The following is a 26044-nucleotide window of genomic DNA, read 5'->3' on the forward strand; positions in this document are numbered from 1 at the left end:
AATGATTGGGTAGATCTTCCTGTCACAAGATGCTCTCTTCTGTTGTTTTGATCACTGAATTGTTCAGTTTGAAGTTTGCCTTGTTTCCCTGCCTTGGTATCGTGGTTGTTTCTTTTTGTGTCCTTGTATTTTTGTTTTGAAAGATCGCAACACAGAAGCTTCATACAAGGGTTGGACAAACAGTTTCTGTTCAATTGATCTTAATTGAAAACTGAATTACTGGAATTACAGCCACAAGAGCCTCTGAACAGCCTTCCAATAGGAAGGACAAATGTAGACCAAAACCCTGTGGCTTTAAGATAACTTTTAACTGGCTCCAAAAAGACTATGTCGTGGTTGCTTGTGACAGCAACGCTCCAAAAAGAAAATAAAGAAGCTGGAGAGGAGAAACTTTCTTCTTTAAAAAACCCACAAGACAGAGACTGTAAAAAACATGTAGTAGAAGATGGGCCCAACCCTGGAAATGCAGTGCCCAAAGGCTATGATCATATATGCTTCTCTGGCTGCAGCTGAGCTGGCTCAAGAGGTTACTGTCCTGAGTTTGTTTTGCACTCTGGGTCCTGGGGAAGGCTGAAGTTGGCTGAAGAGCTAATGGGGAGGATGGAGGAAGAATTCAAACCAGTGGAATCTGTGAAGAAAGTTCACAGAAGAGAGATTTAAGGTGTATCCATGTCGAGGGGAGGGAGCTGGACTCGGTCAGACAGGATGACTGCAAGAAGAGGTGGCTTTTGTAGTTCTGGGTGAAATGGTCTGAATCTGCTGTGGCCTGATTGTGGACAACCTAGATTTGCATGTGCAGCCATATTTTGATGTAACTCTTTATAGAATGACACACAACACAGAATTCCCCCCTCCCCCCCTTATTATTATTATCATCATCATCATCATCATCATCATCATCATCATCATCATCAGTGATAACTTTAACTTTTTGAGTGTCCTCATGTTTATTGGAGTGATGAAGACTTTGGTGCATTTACTAGAAGATGCCATGACTTTTTCATCTGATGCTCTGCAAAAAGGAAGTGGTTGAGCTGTAGCCTTCTGTATCCCCTTTATTTGAATAATGTGCAAAATCAGGTGGGACTTCCTGAATAATGTTCACCATTTGATTCAGATGCACTTCGATTGCATGAAAAGACCAGTAGTGCAATTATTCTTAGTGCCAAATGCAAACATAATAACTTTGACTCAGCACCTCTGTTCCTGTAGGTTATGTCACAAAATGAAAGCAGTGCCATTTTTGGCACATTGACACTGCTCATGTCTCTTTGGAATAGCTCTAATTTGTCATCAATACATGTGCCTGGGACTTTTCATATGTCATCACACATGCACGTTCCTCAGCATCCGGAGGAAAAGATTACTCAGTCACTTGTTATTCTTTGCTGGTGCACCACGGGGAATTTTGATGTATAGTGAAAGGAATGTGTGCACTAATTTCAATTCTTTGCAAGAGCCTGGCTCTGTTTAGCAGCAAAAAATAGCTGTGACTGATGCTGGGTCATCATGTACTGAATCACAAGGGATACAGAAACTCATTGAAGTAGTGTCTTTCAGAAGGAGATTTAAGGTGGCCAGTGTCTGGAAACAAATTGCCGAGGTGCAGACATGTATATGCAAAACATTTTAAAGGGTACTTCAAAAGCTGTTTAGAAATCCATGAAGCTAGTTTTAATCGGGAATCCAGAAAATAGTATGGATGTGAAATGGTTCACCGTCCAGTTGTATAAATAAGCTGCAGATATAAAAAAAAAGGGGAAAAAAGTACTTGCCAAATTTTGCACCGTTTGGAATACATCTTGAAATTTTCAGCAAAGTGATTAAGTACCTGTGTCTAGAAGTACCAGGAGAGTGGTAGGGGCCAGAAGTCTTCTATTTCCTGTGCAACTTGCCTGTAATCTTCTTTGTCATGTGCTGAAGACTCCCATGGACTTCAGTGGGATTTAATTCAAGTTCTAAAATCTGTATTTTAAAAGAAAATAAATTTTCATATAGTGAGATTATTTTTGCTGCCCTTGATTAACAGTCACTTTTTTAATAGCTTTGCTAATATGTGCATGAAAACTTAGGTCTACCTTCTCTTAATTTTCGTCTTGTTTGTGGAGACTTCTAATTCTCTTTTCAGGCAATAATAAGGTTGTTTTTCAGTAATTGTTGTTTTATTTAATGACATCAGGTTTTATTTCACTGCTGGAAAAAAAGAAGTCCTGTGTTTCAGTAGTTATTTCACTGTGTGAAAGAGCAAAAAGTCTGTATTTATATTTTAAAAAGCCTTATGCAAACTTTTATTTTCAGAACCGTGCCATGTGTTGTGCTATCTATCATATTTCCAACTCGTGATTCTAACTACTGTTTGTATGTCCCTCTGTTTGGAGATGCATGTCACTTTGTTAGTGTTTTACACAACTGGAACTTTTTGCAGTTCCAGCAGTTCCATTTATGTTTTGTTATGTTACTGGGACTGTCAAAGGTATCAGAATCAGAATTGTTTTATGTTGGAAAAGACCTTTAAGATCATGAATGAATGGAATGCAGTACTTGCTGGTTTGTGTTGTCTAATAGTATTTACTTCAGTCTTTAGTGGGATTTGCAGTGCAGTAAGATGTGCATTGTATTATCATTTTATAAATACATTTTAAAAGCCTCCATATTTTTTACTAAAGGCATTGTGAATGTTAGCAATAGTTGAATACAAAATTTTCCTCATAAGAAAATTCAGAATGCTGCCACAGTTTTAGGTATATTTCTGAATATGAGCGTCAGTGGAGCAATTTCTCAGCTGATGTGTGCTGGGTGGGATGGAATCTTTCAAAAGCTGTAGAGCGGAAGAGCAAGATTATTTTTCCTGTAGTGTAATTGCATTGTTTTTTAAGAGCTCCATTGAAAGCTATCAAAGTATTTAATAGCACGGTAGTCATACATACCAAGTGATGAAGTATTTTGTTAATTCACTTGTTCATAAATTGTCAAAAAACCTGACATTATCATTCACTCATGGTTGTAGCAGTTGAACACCGAAGGGGGAGTTTGCATTAAGTTCCTTTGTCCTAGCTGTAAGTAACACATCAGTAATTTTTGCTTAGTTTTTAATTGCTTTCATAGTTATTTTGTTTGTTCGGTTTTCAGCATAGAACAAAATTATTGTCTCCAGGCTGTGGATTTGGAAGGCTTGTCTGTCCATTAAGCAGAAGAGATCTTTTTGCCATAGAAAATTGCTGCTTATGGCTGCTGGGTCTCTTCTGCTGTTATTTGCATGCATGTCATCTTGCACAGATCAGAAGGAAGACTTCACATTGAAGCCTTTTGCAGTGTGTTTAACTATTAATTTTGAATTGTAGCTCTTTTCAGAGAATTTCCTAATTCAAATGAACTAAACTAAAAAAAAATAAATCTTTTCTTGTTAAGTATTCAGATTTTTTTGTGTAAATGGCTTAGTTTTCCAGCTGGCCAGTACCTAAATGCCTCATCTTCTACCAATTCTCAAGGTATTTTTTCAAAGGTCAGATATTTCAGGAATGCAATCTGAAAGTTTTGTTTGGATGGAAACCCACAGTACATCTTTAATGTCTACCTTGTATTTGTGATATGATTTATTGCCAAGCTCTTAGGTTTCAAACTTGATCTCAGACCAATTACTAGAAGAGAGTGGCCTGTGTTCAAGGTGGAATCCTTTTGTACCAATTTTCTTTCATTTGAGGAAAAAGGCTTGTCATAAGTGACACAATATGAAGGGCCAGGCTTCAGTATCAAATGGTGGTCTTATTGAAACAGAAGAGGAAGCTAAAGGCTGTGAAAGTAATAGGAATCCATTGAGGAATTTGGAAGCATTTTCAAAGAAAAGAAACAAAGGAGTGAAGATGGAAGTGGGAATATTTTCTGCAGAATTAGTGGACATTCATGAAATGTTCCACTGTGGCATATTATGTGTAGCTACTGAAGATCAGTAGTAATTTTGGAGAATTGATAGTTAGGCATTGGAAAAAGAACACAATTTCAGTTGTATCTGTTCAATTGGACCTTATTCCTTCTTACTGCCTCACCTAGAGGAGAGTAAAACCATCAAGTCTATATCACACTGTGCTTCCAGAAGTATTGTACTGGTCATTAAAAAGGCCCTTTGGCTCAAAGTTTTCACCAGTATAATTTTATTTTTCTTATGAAGATTTCACTATTCTTTTCTTCAGCTCACCACTTACTCAGAAGTTGACCCTGGCATGTAATCAATGCCATAGTAGCATTTAATCTTACATATTTGTCCAGAGTTTACTTTGCTGAGTCTTAGTATTTTTTCTTCAGGTATGAAGTTTCAGTCATCCTATTAACTTCTGGCATTACTTCATTGATGAGCTAGATCTGGGATTTTTATTTGTTGTAAACAAAAAGTAGTCTCTTCTGAATTCTGTTCCAGATGCATTAAGATTAAGAAAATCCTATTTGCTGTTTTCTTATATCTTGTTATAGATTGGCATTAGACTAATGTAAGATTCCACATGACAAAAAATCTTGTTTCTATTCATCAGCAAGTTTGCAAGCTACAATGTTAGCACATGGAGCTCTGGCTCTGGTAGAGACAGCTAAAACTGGAATAGAAACTTGTCCTGGTTTTGCCTGGAATAGAGTTTATTTTATTCCTAGTAGCTGGTACAGTGTTGTGTTTTGGATTTAGTCTGAGAATAATGTTAACACGCTGATGTTGTAGTTGTTGCCAAGTAGCACTTACTGTAAGTGAAGGAATTTCAGTTTCCCATGCTCTGCCAGTGAGCAGGTACACAAGAAGCCAGGAGGGAGCAGAGACAGGGCAGCTGACCCAAACTGGCCAAAGGGATGATCCATACCATGGGACATAGTGCGGGGTATATAAACTGGGGAGGTTGGCCAGGAGGAGCCAATCACGGCTCAGGGGCAGGCTGGGCATTGGTCAGCGGGTGGTGAGCGATTGTATTGTGCATCACTTCTTTTTCTTGGATTTTATTCTTCTTTTTCCTTTTCATTACTATTGCTATTGTGATCATCATCATCATCTTCTACTTTATATTAAGCTGTTCTTATCTCAACAGATGAGTTTTACCTTTCTCTGATTCTCCTCCCTATCCCACCAGGGCTGTGGGAGTGAGGAAGTGAGTGAGCGGCTGCATGGTACTTAGTTGCTGGCTGGATTTAAACCATGACAAAACTAGATCACAATTTCCACACTTAATAAGGCAGTAAGTCAGCCGTTGCCGTGGGACAGAGCTGATTGAATTGTCATAACCATTCTATGGGCATAAATCTTAGACTCGAGCCAGATGCTTCACATTGTTCCTGCTGTGCAAAACAGCTGGAAATGCATCTTAATGGATTTCTTTCCTAGAGAGAAACTACAGGTGGCATAGAGTTGAGATAATGTGAATTTGATGGGAAGATACACTCCAGCTCCAGCATCATTGTGGCTTTAGGATGCATGTCTGATCCACGGGTTTGTACCGTGATAGTTCATGGTACTGCAGTTCAAGACATAGGAAACAATCTTACAAATTGATTTACAGAGGTGAAGCTGGTATTTTTCCTTTATATGAATGAGTTTTGTTGCAATAACTTTTGCTTTGCTGTCTTTCTCAGTTTTCATGGATTTCTTTCTTTGCCCTGGAGATTCAATTTTTTGGGTAATATTTTACCTGGTAGTATAATCAGTTTGGAGACTGCACTCCTCTCTAACTAGCTTTTTATATATATATATAAATTATAGCAATATCAAATGCAGGTGAATTTGCTTGTTCTGTATCAAATTGGAACTGATTAATCTGAAAAATAACAATTAAGTGGTGGGTCTCCATCTATCTGATGAATTAGTTCTCAAATGCAGAGAGACCTTTGCAAGATAGCCTTTCTGAAGGAGGAACAGTTATGCTTAAAGCACATTGCAAAAAGCTTGCAAGGAGTCCCCTGTGAGTAGAATTGTTACTAAGCTAAGGCTGTGGATCTACATGTTAATATTATTTCAAGCAAAAAGAAGTTTACATTAAAAACTCATAATCAGTGAAACACCACAGCTTGCACTAATTTGTTATATGGTGCTTTACTGTGTTAAAATTTTATTAGGCAATTTCTAGTATTAAGCTTGTTCTGACTTTAAAGGTCAAGAAGCATATATACTGTAGGATACCTTCTGCAGAGGGTCTAAGCTGAATAAAACAGAAATAACACCATCATTGAGGCTTTGTTTGTACTCAAGTGTTGAACTATGTTGATGTAACTAAAGCAATGTAACTGAATGAGCAAGGATGATGGTTGGCTGGTTAGAATGTGTTTATGGGAATGGAAATAAATTATAGTGCTATAAGTTGTATTTATAGCAATGTAACTGCAATAGGGTTGTACAGAGGAACTGCATTGCCAGAAGGAAAAATTACATCCCTCACTGGAATAATCATGATGTACATCGATGAGGGGGCCAGGCCTAAATTGAGTCCAGTTGCATTTCTGCATACTCAGGCAAGAAAGCTGCTTCAGTACTGGCTTTCTGTGGCTCTAAGAAGTTTTAACACTGGGAGGCATTGAACATCTGCATCTTCATTGAAGTTAGTGGGAAAATGCGTGGGTGGCTGCAGGACAGGAGCCTCTTAAGAGACCTTTGTTAGCCTGGTATATCTTGTTTTCTGACAAATCAGGTGCACAGTCAGTAGGAAGCAGTTTATCCTGAATGCAGAAAAATGTGCTGAAGTGTGATCCTGTGCAACACTCGCAGAGGCAAGCTGAGACAGAAAACCAAGTTGTGTTCTGTTCGGTAGTTTTATTTCCACCTTTTGCTTCCATAGCCTGCACATCGCTAACCTAAGATGACAAGCTCAAGCAAAGTACCACTTCATTTGTCTGGGGGCTCAAACAAGCCTTATTCTCCCTGAATATGAGTTTAAATATATGTGAGAAGAATGGACTATCTAAAAGGATGTTCCCATAAGATCTTTGTCTAGTATAATACTTCACTGATACTTCTCAAAGTACACTGATCTGGGGACACTGAAGAGAAAAGGGCAGAACAGAGGTCCCAACATGTGCTGAAAATATGAATTTAGATGGAAAGAAGACAATTAGACATTCCCTTTTGGGTGGGGGGGGGGGCGGGGGGGGGGGGGGGCTGGGGGGAGAGGAATGAAACTAATAATGTAAAGATTTCCAGATTAAACATACCCAGCATAATAAACTAATAGTTCTGCTGAATTGAGGGCTATACTAAAATTTGTTCAGTTCCTAAACTGAATCAGTTTAGGAACTGAACAAATTTAATAAAAACTACTGTTTTTTAAATAAAAAAATAATTAAAACTATTGCTTTATTTTAATTGGAAGTAATTATCCTATTTTCAGGCATTTTGTTCTTTAATCTTGCTTCACATCTCCTTTAAATACTTTCTTTGAAGTGACAGCTCAGGATCATCAGATTGCTATTTCCAGCATACTACCATAATTATGGTTTGGCGGATAGGTTTTCTATTAATGCTTTTCAGATGGACACAGTGATGGGATTTAATTCTGGCTTGACTGAGGCTATCAAGAGTTGTGTGGCTAAATCTTTTGTCAGCTGTAATAAACACTCTTTCTGCTCCAATTTATGTGAACATCTCAGCCATTGAAGAAACAGGTATCTTTGCCTCTTAGTTAAACAATACATAAAATGAATTATGCTAGAATAGATGATGTGCAAAAACAGGTGACAGAGCTGTGTGGTAATAGATTGACTTATGGAAGAAAGTGTGAGGGACCTACTTTTTCATATTGATCACCCCTACAATCATTGGATTGTGACAGTGTAGTTCATTTAATGGAAGTCCTTGAGAGAAAAAAAGAAAAAAAATCATACCTAGTTTTATTTTGTACTCTATATGGAAACTATATTCATGTAATTTAGAAAGATCCACTGAAACAATTTTCAGCAATGTACAGTGCACACCAAAATTTATTAAAGGACTATGCCATCCTGCCTTTGTCTGCTTAACTCTCTACAGACCTGAACACACACCATGTATTATTTAAATGTGTAAGTTGACACATACAATTTATAGAATGTAGAAGTGGAAAGAACATGAATTATACAACAGAAAGCTTTCAGCGTGCTGCAGAGTTGAATGCTTTTAATGCAAAATTAAGACACACAGTAACCTTGCAAAAATTCAGAAGGACTTCGTGGCTAGTTAGATAACTGAGCCAACCACTATGCCCATTTTTCCTGCTCTCAGCAGTGAATTTAGTGAAGATCTCACTGGGTGGTAGGGAAAGAACATGTGGGCTGGGCTGGAGGACCAGGACGTTGTGTTCGTATAACTTATTTTCTTATGAAACAGACTCAGGTAATCCATGTAGTAAAGCTACCCTTTAGTGTGACCATGTCTCTTTCAAATTTGATTTGAACTCAGTTTGGCAAAGAGGTAGAGGAATCAAATAAAATTGCCACAGCTGTTACGAATATGAGGTCCTGATGAGAGGAAGGTGCCCGAACCATTCAGAGCCTTTACTGAGACTAATAGGAAGATACAGAAGTGCCCCAGCCAGCAAGCAAGGCTTGCTACTGAGTCTTGACTCAAACCGAGAAACCAGAAGCAGGGAAAACTTCTGGGTTTTAGGCTTTTCCAGTTCTGTTCAAAGAGCAACTTATTTTTTTAAACCTAAGCACAGATACTGTGCAATGTTATTCTAAAGTGAATATAATGCAGTCTTGATATTCTAAGAAGGTTGAAATCGGGATGTGCCAGTTTAGCAAAATAAGTTTTCAAAATGGGCATGACACTTTTATTTTTAGCTGAGCACTTCAAAAGCAATCAGAATAGCTGTTATTTTCTGTCCTGGAAACTGTCAGGAACCTGTAAAAAAACACAATACAGGAGCAGGAAAAAAATGTTATGCCAGCAGTTACTGTTGTTGTTATTAATTCTGTTGTTTGTTTGTTTGTTTTTTCTTTTTACAGTGTATCCTATTCAGTGCATGTCTCTGAGGATTACCCAGGTACAGTGCAACATTCTTGTCCATGACACACATATGCATGTTACCACAATTTGCTCTATTCAGATGAGACGATCTGAAAGGGTGTTGTTGTCTTCCAGGTGCATCCTTGTGCTAATCATTTTCCATTAGTTATTTTCACAGTCATTTCTCCTTTCCAGGCATCATTTGTCAGCTGGGTCAGGGTGAGAAAACCTGGTTCACAAGTTTACAGAGACTGGAACTTATATGATGCTTTCCATGTCTGGAGCCAACAGTGATAGGAGTGAGAAAGCGCCCAGCTCCTTTTTGGCATGGTAGATAAAGCTTGATCTTTCAAGAGGCTGGGCAGCCTGGCATGGGGCCAGCAAGCATTTCTGCATTAGACCTTAATGAGACTACCCATGTTCTTCAAGTTAAGCCTGTGGACTATGCACTGATGCTTTTTGGGGTCAGTTGAAGCCAAGAGTTTGTATATGGGTATGTCTTTGGTAACATAAGCTTGCAAAGCTGTTGCCAGCTGCTCAGTCCTTCATCCCTTTCATACTCTGAGCTGGGTTAGCAAAAGCATTTGTATAACCATGCAGCCAATCTAGACAAGGGGAATTATTCACATGAAGAACACCAGGCAAAAGCAAAAGCTAGTTTTCAGCTGGCTTATTTCCCTGATTTCCTTCACAAAGGACTGCACAGATACTTCAGGTGGCACAGAGGTTAGCAGAAGGAGGAGAGGAAAGTGAGGATGAGGGCAGACAGGTGCTGTGCAGGTAAAGGTTCATGGTAGTACTGTTGGATTGTATGATATTGCGTATTTCGCACTTGGGATTATTTACGTGTAAGTACCGTGAATGATATGAAGCCCTCTGGCCTTTTTTGATCTTTATCTGTAACATCTCTGTAATATTTCTAAAAGAAATATTTCTTGTTTCTTTTAGAATCTCTAAAGAAGTGAGGCTTTGATCTTCTTTACTATTAAGGAGTAGACTATATTGTTCAAAACACCAGAGCGTTTGAAGCAGATACAGAGAGAAATCAGCAAGCATCAGCAGTGATGCTAAATACACTGGATTATTTGAAAGAATATTAACAATATTTATGAGAGATACTTTCTTCACTGGTAAAAACTGGAGGGAAAACTGCTACTAATAATTATTCAACATGCAGTAAAGGGGAGAAACTGATATTCGTAAAATACACAGTCATACCACAAATAAATTGGTTTACTGATTACTTCATTGCCCTGATAATGAATGGAGGGAAAAATACCATCATAAGTTATTAACAGTTTAGTTTATTAAACATCACAAAACTTGGATCTCTGGGAAGCCTTAACTAAATGGCAGGCTGGAGCACTGACCAGCAGTTACTCCCACAGCACATGAGATCTCATCTCCTGGCAAATTCTTCTGACAGACCTCAGATTTCCCTTACAATGCTATTTGTAGCATGCCTGGATGGCCTACAAACCTGAGTGACTTTGGTTGCTTTTAAACCTAATGAATATTCTCTGCCATTACTCCCTGTATTTTAAAGGCAGAACTGTAGCTGACAGGGGGATTGGGGGATTGGTAAACCAGCTGTACATGTTTACTGAATGAAGTCTAACCCTTCAAGGATTTGGAAGACCTGATTTCATTTATATCTCAAGCTTCTGCAGGATGCATGTTTGCTTTGTGATGAAGAGGTGTTCAGTGTGTTAAGAGTGATAATGGCTTTTTTCCATTTTAGAGGCTTGATCATAAAATACTTGTTTTGACTTGGTAAACCAGATTCTTTGTCATCTGTCCTTATCCTAAATCTCTAACTTAACATTACTGCTGATTGTGGCTCTCTTCTTTGGCATGTAACTTAAGGGGTGTTTCAGGGACATGTCAGAGTGCCATGGTGTCAAGTCTGGGTAGCTTTGCGCTGATGTCCTCCTCAACTGGAAGGTGATCTTCCAACTATTGCTGCTAGTTGGTAGAGTTCAGCATGTGCTCATCAAAATAAATTTCTTGCAGGGTAAATCTTTACAGGTCAAGTCCATTAGTGCATAGCTATACCAAACTTGTGTCCTCTGGAGATCAGGAGTGTCTAATACACAGTAGATCAAATCTAGAAATGCAGGAGAAGGCTGTCAGAGTTGATCATCAGATAAATTGCTAATGCATGCATTGAAAATAGAAGAGATTAAGTTACTATACAAATTATAGTCATTGAGCCAAAAGTGATAACACCACAAGTAAATTTTAGATACTATAAGAAGAGCTTTGGGTAATGCATATACTCTAGCCGCCTTTAGAAGTGGAATGTGGGTGTGTGCAGCAGAAGTGTTAATGTCTGCAGCGTCACCATTTTGGCGCTGATAACAGTGTGCAGCTATTGCTGAATTGCTTCATAAAGTATCAAAAGATTACAAACAGCTGAGCATTAAATCTTACCTATGGTAACCATAATATGACATGAGAACTTTACATAATGGAAGGTGTGTGATAATTAGATAGTTACGAGTGAAAGGTAAAAACATGCTCACAATGCACAGTGAGGAACTTAATAGGTATAGTGTTGAGACAGTGAAGTCTCAAAGTTGTGTATACATTGCTGAAGTTGTGAAAATATCACTGAAAATTTTAGAGGCAGGTAATAACAGTTCCAGCAAAATATCTATGTAACCATTTTCTCATAACTTTGACACAACTGGGGAAAATAACTGCTCCAGTTGTAGAATATATCAATGAGTAGACTGAAGTCCCATTAATACAAGTGGATCATGAGTCCTGTGAGAACCATTACAGCAGCAAGCATTTTTCTAATGAATATGTGTTTGGAGTGTGATACGCATCGGCTGCCATAAACTTGTAGAACTGCTGTAGTCTTTTATCCCAGTGATTTGTGGGTTACACACATGTTAACAGAAACATCCTTTTCTCAGAACTTGTTAGATTGCAGGAGAGATGGAGAGAATGAGTTTGGCAGTAAGTGATTAGCTGAATCTTTCCGCTAGGTATGGGCACTAGGTCCTCCACTTAAAAGGAGAGGTGTTCCTAGGTGTGGTGTGTTAGAAACTGGATGTTGAAGAAAGCAAACCAAAACCAGCATCTTAATTTCAAGTTTCATTAGACTGATGGAAGAAAAGGAAAAAATGCTAATGGCTGCCAAATAGAAAACAAAAACTTGGCAGTGAGAATAGTACTATCCAGCTGCCAAGCAAGAATGACAATGGACATAAAAATATAATTAAAATCTACAGAACTATAATTGAACAGTCCTTTTTTCCTTATATGTATATCTCAGTAATTTTCTATTCTGTATAGAACATATTGTTTTTCCTAGTCTTTCATACAGTAGTAAGTTCTAGCACATGGATTTCCTTTCTCCCATCCATATATATGGTGTTTGGTATATTTAGAGCAATATGGTGGCCTCTGCTATTCCAGCTCATTAGACTCTATAGCAATAAGTTGCATTCCCAAACCTGGGAAAGGAATGGCCCAGAGCCATCCAGCATGGTGAGGCTGACACTGAAATGAAGACAGCAAGGTGGAGCATGCAAACAGAGGCAAGGCAGGGGTCCATGAAGAGGGTGGGATGCAGCTGTCCTGGATGCATAGTTCTCAGCCTATCCTGCCCGCAGACAAAGTGGGAGAAGGAGTGAATGCTAGCAGATGGCTCAAGGGACTCCATTTTATTTGCACAATGCTGTGGCTCTGAAACACATCCCTGTGCCAAGTGCACGTAGCCAAGTGGATACAGACTGAGCTGATGGAGCAGAAAAGTGGTGTCAGCCTCCTGCAGCAGTTGCCTGCATGCAATATGTGTATGTTGAGCGGAGCACAGATCACTCAAGATTACCTCGTGGGACAGTGCAGGAGCAGAAGCAGGCGAAGGTGTGGAATAGTGTCAGACTCAGTAGATGTGTGCAAATGTGGCAGAAAAGCCATTTCACAGGCGGAGGGCAGTGCAGCTGCTAGTCTTCAAAGGCAGTGTGGCACACCTGCGAGAAAGGGGCAGCAGCGCTGGGGCTTCATCTTCATACAGGCTAAGAACCTCTGTAATACAGAAGATAATATTACTGAATTTACTGTTTAATTAATATTAACATCTTTAACATTTCACTGGAAGCACTGTGGTCAAAGACTTTGGGATTGCAGCAGGATGCTTAAAATTACATGTGAGTTTATGCACTTTGCTGATGTGGGACTGGAGTGTTTGGAATTATGATAGATCAAGTCCTTATTTCATTTCTCTTATTTGTCTTTTTATCTGTGATTATCTTAATTGCCAACCTCTCTGCTCTAGAGCTTAAGTTTCAGTTCAGCCTAGATCAGTGGAAAACAAAGTATTACTTTCATAGACGGTTCAGCAATTTGTGCAAAATTAACTTCTGCGGATACTACATAAAAACTTGCTGCTCCTTGTTTGTTGTCACTAAATGTTTGATTGGAAAGCAAAATGAGAAGCCAAACCAAAAAAAACAACACACACCCTCCTCAGCCTAATTCCTACATTTTTAAAGAAAATTTGGGACGGACTTCCCATATTCATATCCATACCTAACATTTTTGTTAAGTGAGAGGAGTGATTTTTTTTCCTGAATCAGGCATAAGAAAGGTTGTCCACTGATTAGAAGATACTTCAGACAACCTTTATGTGACTAGGCAAAATGAGGCACAGGTATTTGGCATAATGGGCTGTAAACACCCAGCTCTGAATGAAGCCTTCACTCTGCACAGCCGATCTAGCTTGAGTTTTAGTGTCAGGCATAGCAAAAAGCATAGAACAAGTCTTCATTTTGCAAAGGTTGGTTCAAACCTCCCTAAGCCTTGGGGGACATTTCAGAGCAGTGTTTGGTGTGATTCGCAAAAGACATGACATCAAACTCCAGGAGTCTGCTTGTATAAACTTAGGGTCTGAATCTTCCATCCTTCTGGTATTTTACTTTTCATTAGTGATATCAAGAGAAAAAAAAAAAAAGCCACCAAAAAACCATCAGAAAGATGGTAGTGCTTGGCTTCCCTAACCAACTGGGGAGTAGTTCCTTATGATACAAGGGTGGGATGGGCAACGTGGGAAAGGGCTGACAGAGCACAACTGGACTTCACCATGTGAGGTGTTTTTCTTTTCATAGATAACACTTATGTTTCCAGTTCTGATAATGATGAAGATGTGTTAGTTACAACAGAGCCAATTCCAGTAATTTTCCAGCAAATCGCTACAGGTAATCTTATGTCCCACGTGTTTTATTGAGTTCATATTTTGTGAGGAAAGACAAGATGTTGTCTGCAGTTAAAGGGGAGATATGTTAATGTCTGCAAATACACAGTTTGCTATTTTCTCATCATCTTGCTGTAGTAAATTGTCCTACATTTCAGAACAGAAGAAATTAAAATATTTCTTTTGGGGATCACTACAGTTGTGTAGGCAGAATGTATTTTATTTCTGTACTGTCTTGCAGTCTGAGCTAAAGCAGTTCTCCTTGAATACAGCTAGAGGTGCTTAATAATTCCCAGTTAAAAGTTTTCATGCTCACTTGCTTAAAACTTCGCTAAATTTTCATCGCTGGGGATGAATCCATTGCCTTTGGTGAATTATTTCAGAAAATGTCAAACAAAATGGTTTGGCTATTTCTCTAAATTAGACTATAGGAAAAAAAATATTTTTTCCCAGTGATTTTGGGAACCTCTCATTTGAAATTATTTCCATACTTTCAAAAAGTATTTAATACGTGAAAGGATATGGTTTTCAGACATACAAGCACATTTATACAATATATGATCAAGATTTATGCATAGTCCGTAGAGGGTTTTTAGATTTTAGCAGACAACATTCCCTGATGATTTCAGGCTGCAGGAGAAACTGCGTAGAGAAGTCTTAGTTCTGGCAGTTCTTCAGACAGGAACACTTATCTTCGCAGTCTTTTTATTATTATTACATTGCTTTAGGGCTTTTTTTGCATAACACGGAATTACTTTGAATTCCACTGAAAAACCAATATGATCTTCAATATCTGATCTCATTTATACCAATGTAAATCATGAAAAATTTTACTGAAGTGAGTGTGGTGGCACTCAAACAAAAACTAGCCATTATAGTTAGAACTTTAAGATAAATTGTATTTGTAAATATTTCTGTAATTTAAAAAGAAATAAACCCTGTCATTTAAAATAGAATAAAAATCTGTGTTTTATATAGAAGGTGATCTGATTTAATTTTGCTGTTGGTTTTTTAGTTTTCTTTCTTTTATAAAGTGTACAAAATTAATAAACGACACTAAATTGTGAATTACAGATTGGGAGAAACAGATCTCCCAGGTGGACCAGCTGAATTCCATTTCACATTTAAAAATACAAGTCTTCTGAGATGTAGGGGCTTCTTAATTTTAGACTGTTGTATTGTAAACTCTTTGATGCTGTTCATATCTGAAACTTTTTGGTCCTTTATTTGCTCTATTACTGCGACTAAATATTTCAAGTCTGCATATGCAAAATTAATTCACATATTTTAACAGATGTTCCCTATTTTCCCTTTTCTTTTAAGAATTAAGAAAAACCAGTGATGTCAACTATTGCTTATCCATAAAATCAAAATTACAGAGGGAGAATGGAGAGGTATGTACTTCTTGTATGCCTATTTTGACAGAAGTTATTTTAAGAAGCAACAGAAAATAAATTATGAATGTTTACCATATATTTCCTATCAAATATGTGCTTACGCAGACTATACGCATTTACACATTTTAGAAGATGAGCGTAGTTCTCTAGGTTTCATACATGGATTAACTAGTGAATCACTTAGTTGGGATAGGGGTGCTCCCATCCTAGGAAATAGGGTTTTGACGTTTATTTCATTTCTTGTTCAACAGTGGTATAGACCCTGTCTGCCCTAAAAGATACAGCTCTCCTGGAGAAGTAGATCATGGTGCCAATACCTTTTAACCTACTCTTGCACACAGGACCACATGCTATTTATTAGCTCACTGCTGCTTTGTGTGGCCTGCAGCAGCCTCACTGGAGACTCTAGAGCTCTGCGTGACACTATTCACCATAAGTAGTGGCTGGAGTATTAAGGCATTCCAGCCACACTTGTATTTGTGCCGTACCTCTGGCGTGGGACCCTGACCAGTCTCACTGAGACATTAGCTGAAGAAAGAATTGTCACTAACATGAAGTCTACAGGGATTGACAGTTTTACAGGCTCCAAGAAAGTACCAGATGGGCTCCTACCTCAAGCAAGAAATTGAGCATTGTACTAAGAATTTGGGTGCTTGACTTAAAGATTTCCTTTGGTAAAGGTGGTCGCTGAGATTCTTGATGACTGCTTTTTAGGCTCGGATCTCTATTTGGTCCTGGAAAGGAGATATAAACATGGCCAGTTATGCTAATGTGTATGATTGGGGATTTTTAGTAGGTTAAACCTGATCTGATATAAAAACCTGCATTGCAAATGCTTTGCTTCTGCTGCCTTGTCATTGTATTCAGTGCTCGGTAAACATCAGAAAAATTCAAGCGCAGGAATAATTTACCCATTATAAGCCTGAGGTATATTTAGCTTCTATGGAACAGAGCTGGAGCTTTTATTTTGTTTTAAGTTGAATGAGGTACTTAAATATTAAAGTACTGGGTGGAAAAAAAAACTTAAAAAAAAATCTCTAACATTGACCATTTCTGTTGGCTACACGGTTAGAGGTTTGGTTAGGGTAGGATGAGTTTGTTGCTATTCTGATGGGTTTCATTTCTCTTTGGTTTGTGTTGAATTTTTGTTCTGTTGAGTTCTGTTTTAACACAGACTTCTCCTTGAACTAAGGTTATATAAAACAAAGAAGACTCAAGTGACTGTGTTTCTTTCCAGTGAAGTAGAAGCAGAAATTATTTTTTTGCCTTGTAGAAAGTTGCTGTGAAATTGGCTGAAATACGATTTCTGTTCTAGGTATACACACAGTGACTAGAGCAGGAATTCAGAGGCAAGGCTAGGGAAGTGGGGTTAGAATGTCTGTAAATAGAAGTTGGTCATATTTGGGTGTATTTAACATTTATGACTGTATGAGATTTATGGGTAATTGCTATTCTTTGATTTATACATCTGATTTCAATTATGGGAGTTCTGTGGCAGGACATAAGTACAAAATAAGCAGTAAGTACATCATGTTCAGGTTGAAGTGAAGAATTATGATTTTAGCAGGCATTCTGTAGGGGATCCTTGTCATCATAGGGCCTAGAAATAACACATGAATTGTGGGAAACACGAATTAATATCTTCAAGCAATTACATCATTATAAGTAGAGGTTCCATTGGTGGGAAGCAGAATATAACACTTCAGCTCATGCTGAGTTGCAGTCTGTACCGGGATCGGTTCTATTTATTTGAGTACAATTATTCACAGAGCAGCCTATTTAAAGCAGGTTTTACTTGGGTAAGCATATTACTTTTCTAATCCTTAATTTTCAAAGTTCCAGAATAGAGCTAGTCAGAAAATTTTCACCTTTTCTGGCAACAGGCTGGAACTTCTGTTAAAAATAATAATTAAGCGGCAATGTGTCAGTTTTTCACAGAAAGGAACTTAACAGATTCCATGCTTGGAATTGAATTATTTCCTTAAACTGTTAGAATTGATTTACCAGAATAAAGTAAATTAAATTTTTTGTAGGTCACTGAAACACCAAATTAATTAAGTCCAGAACCTTTCTTGGTGGGTAGATTAGGGGGTTTTTTTAGCAAAATCACAGAGTGAAGTATCCCATTATAGTCTGCTGAATTACTCAGTTCCTTAAAACACCACACTGTGTCTGTGGCCCAACAAAGCATTGTTTTTCCGACACATATTCAGGGAGTTTCTCTGTACCCAGTTAGTAGGTACATCTTTTGTCTGCTATTTCACTATTCGTAAAACAGAGCCTTAGTACTTTTCTGGGGAAATGATACTAAATGATAACCTAATAAAGGGCACTATGAGCTTATTTGTAAAATCATAATATCTTATTTATAATTAGAACTATAAATGCAAGATAAGCATATCGCTTGTATCATTGTTAACTTTCCTTTTCCATTAAGGAGTCACGGCACAACAGCACAGTTGAAGAAGATTCTGAAGGAGATAATGATTCTGAGGAATTTTATTATGGAGGACAGGTAATGGAGGGAATTTTTGCACAAGTTTCAAGAAATTAGTGTTTGGGAGCTTCTGTTGTTCATTCCACTGTAAATTTATGAACATTTATTAGGTTTCTTCATCATTGAATAGAATGCAATGTGTATATATATATATAGTGGTTTATAGCAAAAATATTGAATAAGTTACACAGCATAATATTATCAAATTTTAAATAGGGTTAGTTTGTTTACATTTGCAAAGCTGTAAGAATAGAAAAAGCAAGTACTCCTCAGAAAAATTTGAAAATAGAAGCCAGTTGCTTACTTCCAGGAAATAGATACTGATTCTTTAAAGGTTGTCCCACTTGATAAAAATGGGAAGTCAGTCTGGATCCAAATCAGTTTCCTTATGGAGAATTTCCATTTTGTAAAGTCAAGAGGACTGCAATTTAATGGTAAAAATAGATATTGCAAAATAATTTTGGTCTAGGCAATAGTCTATTCTTTTTCTGAGCTCTACAGTTAAATTCACCTTGAAAAATGCTGCATATTTTTAGATTAATGTACTGCTCTGTGTCTTTCCTTCTTGTTCCCTCAGCAGAACTAGTTATTATTACATTCTCTTATGTACTGGGAAATAAAATCTCTTCATCTCTTTTCTTTTTGCAGTGTCAATAGAGCGCTTCATGCTGCTAGTCTATGCACGTTTTTCTTATCTTTTTAGTCTTGACTATTGCCCTGAAGAAATAATTTCTCACATTATTAGAACTCTTTATTTAGGAACATTTTAATGGATTACGGTTGCTGTTTATGGAAGTTGTCATGGCCTCAGCCTTGAGGCTGAAGCTGTCCATGCCCTGGGTGCAGAGCCAGGCCTGCAGAAGCAGGCCAGCAGTGCCAGCCGGTTGGGTTGGTGCAGGGAGCATGGGATGCTGATGAGCAGAACATGGCCAAGCCTCTTACCTTGCAGAGCCAAGAGCGTGGTGGGGTTTGAACACAACATACATGTTGATGTGCTTTAAAAAAAAGAAAAGCACACCCCTAAAAAGCTGTTACAAGTGATACTGAAACTGGAACTGAAGGAACCTATTTTCAATGTCAGAAATAACTGACATGGGGTATTGAGTCATGTTCACTTTAGAAATTAATGCAGGAATTGCCTCCCCTCAGCTGCTGACTTCTACAGTCCTGTGGAGTGCTGGGGAGGACCGTGTACACATACTTCAGTGCAAACAGCAAGATCTTATTTTAATCTGCCTGAGAGGAAAAACCTTCTGGTTTTGCCCTGTAGTGATGAGTTGTGTGTACTGGCTCCATTTTTCAACTCTGGAGAAAGGACAGTACCCTCAAGGTGAAGGAAAAGGCAACAAACAGCTAGGAGTGCTTATTTCTTGAACCCCAGTGCTAATACATTTGGTAAAGGATGCCTTCCGGTGCTCAAAAGAATGACTAAATATTAACACTGTCTGTGAGATAAGAGCACAAAGAGCAGTACATCATTCTGCAAGGTGTCAAAGGGCTGTATAATAGGCAGTTTTGGTTAAAATTTAGTTGCCTTCTATTTGAAGTGCAAACGACATTATGTTGCGTTGTAATTTTTTAAGGTAATACATTTAATGGAAGGAATTATAACTGGAAAAAACCCAAACAATTAGATCAGCAATAAAAATAAAGTATCAGAGGATTGTGACTATCTTGACTATAGAGTATTCAAAAAGCAGAATAAGGAGAACCAACAAACAAAAAAAGACATTATAGAAAGTATATTTAACAAGATAGAAAAAAGGAAATGTTTAATTTTAAATTTCATAGTCAAAAAGATAAAATTCTAAAGAGGACCTGTAGAATTAAAGAAGATAAATGGGAAGTCAGGTAACGAGCAAAGTCCCTCTAGAGATAAAAAGAACAGTCCTTTTTCAGATGAAGTGATCGTTAAGAGTTAAGCGAGCACCAGGTGGATTGGAAAGACAAAATAGTTGACTGTGTATGTGGGGAACAAGCAAGGCAAGCTTCTTCATTTGAGACAAGTGTGTGCAGTGCCCACAGAGAATGGGGACAAAAATTCTGAGTTTAGCAACTATAGGGAATAGATGGCAGTGTAACTCTGTGCAATACACTTGGGAAAGATGAAGGTCATGGATAATTCTTAACATTTTTAAGTGGTTACAGTTGGAAAGACAAGAGAGCAGCTGATGATGTAACAAGGACTGTGGACAATGGCAAATGACATTTCATGGGCAGTTAAAACAAGATAGGACCTTTTGGTCATAAATTAAATGTTTGTATCTACTTCCTAGGCACCTATTTGTAATCCTTTCTAAGGATTTAATGGATAAATACTTTAAAATAGCTAAGTGATTCAAAAGCCTAAGTCCTATTGATCTTCAATGGGATTTAGGTTTGTAAATCATTTATCTCCTTCAAAAATGCAACATTTTGTCATTATTTGGGACAAAATAACTGAATCAGGTCTCAGATCAAAAACAGAGACTTTCTAAACACAGACCTTTCAGATACAGCAAAGTTATCAGATTTTTAAGCTTTTATATTCACTTTCTCTGAGATGTTTTGTTAATTCTTGCTTTGAATCTCTACTGCATTTGCAAATGAGAACAAGTGGTTGAAACAGTAATACTACTGCCTTTGGTGCTCTCTTGCCTTCTCTCTTATGCTTTAGTTACAGGACATACTTGCAAATGCTGATACACAAAACTCTGGCAATACATCATCATGTCTGTGGCACTATTTCAGGGGTGGAAAGTAACATAATGTGGTCTTACAATTTGCCAGAACACTGCTTTGCTTCCTTTTTGAGTTCATAACCTCTTACCATCAAAAAGTAGATTGGAGAAGGCATTGTGTTGAGCAGTCCAGTGTTCTGCATAGTGTTCTTTTTGTATGTTACTATTAATGATACATAAGAATGATTGAAAAAATGTGATTTAACCAACGAAGGTGGTGGATGCACCACAGTTATAATTTGTGAAGGGTTGCTGTGCTCTCTTTGGAAGCAGGACAGCAACTATTTATGCATCTTTGAAGAATTCATCTTTGAGTAATGAGCATTTTAAAAGGATTGCTTTGCTCCTACCTAAACTGAAAAAAAAAAAAGAAGTTTTCTTCCCATGCTTTTTCTACTTGGAAAATTGTTCTGACATACCTGCACAAACAGTAGAGGTATACTTGGCTTACACCCTTCTGGTCATGAACATCATTGATATCTCTGATAAACACATGACTGCACCATGCTGATGATTTCTGTGCCTTATATTTCAAGAATCCTCAGTCTAATCAAATTATTCTTTGCTAATTTTCACATGTAAAAAGTGATCATCTGATTATGTTTCCTATTGAAATATACTTAATTATATTGAAAAGTACATCTCTAGAAAGCAGATCTGAAAGTGTCATAGCACTGGTCTCCTACAGGTTTGGATGTACAAATCGAAGCAATGGTACTGCAGCTGAATAGGGTTCTGCAATAGCAAGAATTCTTTGCAGGAATTCCTGTATAAGGAAATACACATATATATGTATGGCCAAAGGGAAAAATTACACCTTTGTGCTTTGCTCTCTGAATTTGTCGAAGGTACCAACCAAATTCTGCTCTCATTTCTGAATCTGTCCACATTTAGGGAGTTCAGCAACTTCTGTGGAATTACTGTCATTCTAGTTGTTGTAAAGAAGTAGAATTAGGTTCATACAATCAGCAGCACACCACTTAACCAGAAAGTAGTAGTAGACTGTAAATAGATTGTTTCAAGCCTAAAGAGGTATTTTGGTCCTTGTAGAAGATAAGAGAATATTAATTATTTTGACTGCATACAGTCCAACCAGACCAGTTCACAAATTTTGCTTTTTAGCGTAAGCACTAACATAACTTTTTCCATTGTTCATGTACAGTTTGAAAAAAATTGGCATGATGTCTAAATACATATTTCTTTACACTTTCTCCAGTAAAATACTTAAATGGGAAATTGTTCTTTGATTTTATTTTTTTTCCATCTGATATTGTTGCACTGATGGATAGAATACAGCCTGTAGGTAAGCTGAAAATGTCATTTAGATGCGGAGATCTGTGGTATGTAGAATATTTTCATGCTTCTCTTGTTGAGCCCAAGCCATTCTGTGCCTAATATATAGGAGAGTGACAGCAAGCAAGAAGGAGCAAACCTTTGTCCTGTAGTGGCTGGACTGGGATGAACTGAGAGGGTTCTTCTCAACAGTTTTAAAATGTGTAAGAGTCTCAGAACAAAACCCAGGACAAGATGGCACAGAGAGATGAGTCCATTGCAGCTTCTCTTTGCACAAACAGGAGTGGGACCCTCAAAAAAATTTCATGGTGAGGTGCCTGCTTTGCAAATCACATTGCTTAGCAGAGCTAGACCACCTGAGTGCTTCAGCTAATCAACACAGTGCCCTTTCTGAGCGTGGCATTAAGAAATCTTCATGCAGCATATTTTGCAGGGGGAACTTTTAAGAGTCTAAATCAGGTGCCAGTAATGTCATAAATAAGAATTCCTATGTTTTTGGGTTTTTTCCCTGGTAGGTTAGCTATGATGGAGAACTTCACAAGCACCCACAGCTGGAGGCTGATCTGATAGCAGTGAGAGAGATCTATGGACCTAATGCAGTATCTCTCAGGTATGACACTGACCTTGCTCTGTTGTGGAACCTTAACATTTTGGAGGTTGAGTTCCTTGTAGACCTTCCCTGACTTCCAAAGCACAAGTATTTTCTGGTGATTTCTGCATATGGTGTGGCAAAAGGAAGGAACACTACTAGCTAGCAATAATGCTGGTTTTCTTTTTTCTTTTTTTTTTGTGGTTGAGTACTGATACAACTGGCAGTGCTGAGGACAAGCCCTGGAAGCCTGTTCAAAAATATCATTGTCTTTTGCTGTTCAGTTGGTATTTGATCAGGCTGTTACATTTTGTTGAAAATTACTATTCAGCATTACTCTAAACCTTTGTTAAATTCCTTTTCTGTCATATTCTGTCTTTTGCCCTGGAGGTGAACAAGGGGAATGGTAAGACATCTAGTAAATGTTTTCCCTAGGGAAGGGCTGAAGAAACTGGATTTGTCTAGTCTGGAAGAAAGAGAAGGAGAAGACATAATAACAGTTCTTCTTCAAAAATGTTGTTTGTAGATAGAAAAATGATCAAATGCTCTCATGATGACAACAGAGAGAGACAACAAAAACCTAGTTGTGTTAGCAACAAACAAGAATTTTATTAGATTTTAGGAAAGCTTTCTAATTGTGGGAATCTAAAGTATCCTATGCAGGGAAGTGTTGGAACCTCAGTCGAAGATAGATTGCAAAGATTAATTACACAAAAATTCTGTTGGGCATTTATAAGAGTGCATGATTCTGCCTTAGGGCATAGCTGTATGATGATTTTAATGCACTTCAGGTCTTTTATAACTTCATTTCCATCTATATAATCTAATAATTTCATAAAAATAACACATAGGAAAGATGTAACAGACCTATGAGATGTATGACCAAGAAAGTACTGACATTGTTATAAAACAACAAATATATAAAGCAAATAATAAAATGCAGAGAAGATAACTTTAGGTATACATATATTGCAAGTAACAATTCCCATTAACCTCTAAACAGTAAGTTCTGTTATTTTTGTCTTAAGAAGAGAGAGCATGTCTACAACTGTGGTGTACTATACCTTTTAAGTGGAAATTTCATTACATTTCAAAGGCCCAGGCAATTGAAATCCAAATAGTTTTACATGGATTTAGGAAATTAATGAGATAAATGTTTAGTTGCCAAACTTATAACTATGAAATTGAGAATACCTTGATAATAGGCTCCCTCAGACTCCTAAGATTGAAACATCATATGTAACTTTTTGAAAACTTTAATACATATAATTTATTGAGTCAACTGTTTCATTGGAAGCGTGATCTCCTTGAGCTCACTTTAACAGAGATTGGTATCTGTGCCTGCTTTTGCCATGTGGAAACTGCTGCAGTTGAAAATACTTAATTCTTGGAAACGAGAAACACAACATTAAGCATTCAGTTTCATCTCTCTCCTGCATCATCACTTCTCTGTGGAAAGAGAAGGTCTGACAGTGACACCCACTAAGATGCATACTTCCTAGACAGCTGACCCTCTTTCAGTAGTCTCTTGCTGTCACAGAGTCAATTGTACATATAAAAGTGAAATTCCTATACCTGCGTGCTTTTCACCACTACCCTTTGAAATCTGTCCACCAAAGCTATGAGTACGACCTGTGGACCAGTTTGGACCGATCCAAACTCTTTAGTATCTATTTATGTTGTGTATGCATTGACAGGCAGAGGACCTCTGGGACCTTCAAAATCAAGAAGTGTTCATAGAGCCATTGTAGGCAGCAGATCATAAGCTACAGGTTCTGGAAGAAAACATGATTTCTTCCTTCCTTTCAGCCTGGGGAAGTAAAACTAGAGTCAGTATCATGTGTCTAAAATCCATTTTCTAGATGATAATGGAGTGGGGACAGAGGGATTTCAGTGAGTATGGAAATTCCACAGTTACAGCTTCTTTTTATTTTGTCCCTTCTTCCACTAATGTTTCTGTGTTTCATTAGTTCAAGTGTATTTCCATGTAATTGATAAAATCATGCTTGTTCACAGCCTTTTGAACCTCAGACATGTGAATAACACCAGCCTGTGTTCATAAATACCACTTAAGAGTTCATAACAATATGTTCTTTGGATCTTCTGGAAAATTAACAAAAAAATCTGAGGCCACTGTTGTGTAGGATAATGGCTAAGCCGTCCAGTAGGTGAAGAATTTCACTGTTTCGAAGTGAGGTCTTCAGTGAGCTGTAGGAGATCAGCAAGCACGTGCACAGATCTGGGTGAGCAAACTCTGGAGCAGCTCTTAGAGTGGTTGGGAAGCCTCCAGGTAACACAGCCCTGGCTAGCCATTTACCTGCCCTGTGTGTGCCACAGGTGGACACGTCTGGTCTAGAGAGAGACTTTGGGTTTGCCCTTACCAGAAAGAACCACTGAGATGCCAAGGTTTGGTGGAAGGGGTTGCTTCCACCAAGCCTCACAAGAGATCAAGAAATTTCCAGTGTGAGCTGGGCCCTACCATGGGCTGAGAAGCCACTTTGGTAGGAGGTAGTTATAGTCACAAAAATAACTTTGTATTATAAAATTACCTCATCAACTTGTCTATGCCCAGCTGCTACTGTGCACTGTCTCTGTCTGGTTTAATAGAAAAGCGTCGAAGTCACTGTGAGCAGAAGCATAGAAATGCAGTGTAAAGAAAAAAACTGACTAGAAGCTAATCTGAAAAATTGAGAGTGATTGCACTTTTACAGTGTTGTCCTCTTAAGTAATTTAAAGGAAAGCAATTTTTTATTTAGGTGTGTGAATATTTTCTAGCCCTATTTTTCAGAAGTCTTCAAGTACATTGGGGGAGGGCAGTCAGAATGAGTCAGAAAATAAGAGCCAAAACCGTTGCACTTTAAATGTAAGACGGCAATGAAACACCTATGAGCATAAGTTAAATCTGAACCTTGGGGATTCCAGCAATACTACACATAACAGCTGAAGTAAGGTAACTATTGCCTTGAGCACGTTACGGGCCAATCTTTACGTTTTGACAAACAAATGCTTGAATGTATGAAGCAATCCCACAGGTATAATATGCCACCCTCTAGGCTATGTTGTATTTGTCTTCAATGATTTATCTCAAGCCTCTCAGTAGGTTGCTGGCTGTTAACCTGAAATACTTCTGAAAATTAACTAGGGTTTTCTTTTTTCATAAATAGGAGCAGCACATGACCATTACTGTTTTCTTGATTTATATGTGCAATATGTGAGATAAAAATATGTAGTAGCAATGGTGAAGAATTTGGGAGAATTAGTAGAAAAAAAGATTGAACCTGTTTAAGCAAAATCCACTGAAAGAAAGTCCCGGTGCAGCAGACAGTCACCCACTGGGAATATTGGTCCAATCTATGTAAATGTGTATTTTATAACCATTCTGATTTTACAAACAAGATTAT

The 26044-nt window shown here is 37.8% G+C and overlaps 1 protein-coding gene across 3 annotated transcripts in view; it reads left to right on the plus strand.

The window, feature by feature from the left end:
• PARP8 (poly(ADP-ribose) polymerase family member 8) overlaps window positions 1–26044 on the plus strand; it is a 140286-nt gene that overhangs the window by 46815 nt on the left and 67427 nt on the right. For all 3 annotated transcript variants that reach the window (XM_080373077.1, XM_080373078.1, XM_080373079.1), the window contains exons 3-7: window positions 8941–8978; window positions 14062–14151; window positions 15471–15541; window positions 17982–18059; window positions 22570–22664. In XM_080373077.1, the coding sequence (XP_080229203.1) occupies window positions 8941–8978; window positions 14062–14151; window positions 15471–15541; window positions 17982–18059; window positions 22570–22664 (372 nt within the window). The remainder of the gene's footprint in view (window positions 1–8940; window positions 8979–14061; window positions 14152–15470; window positions 15542–17981; window positions 18060–22569; window positions 22665–26044) is intronic.

Source organism: Falco punctatus (assembly GCF_963210335.1).
Source record: "Falco punctatus genome assembly, chromosome: Z".
NCBI classification, from domain to species: Eukaryota; Metazoa; Chordata; class Aves; order Falconiformes; family Falconidae; genus Falco; species Falco punctatus.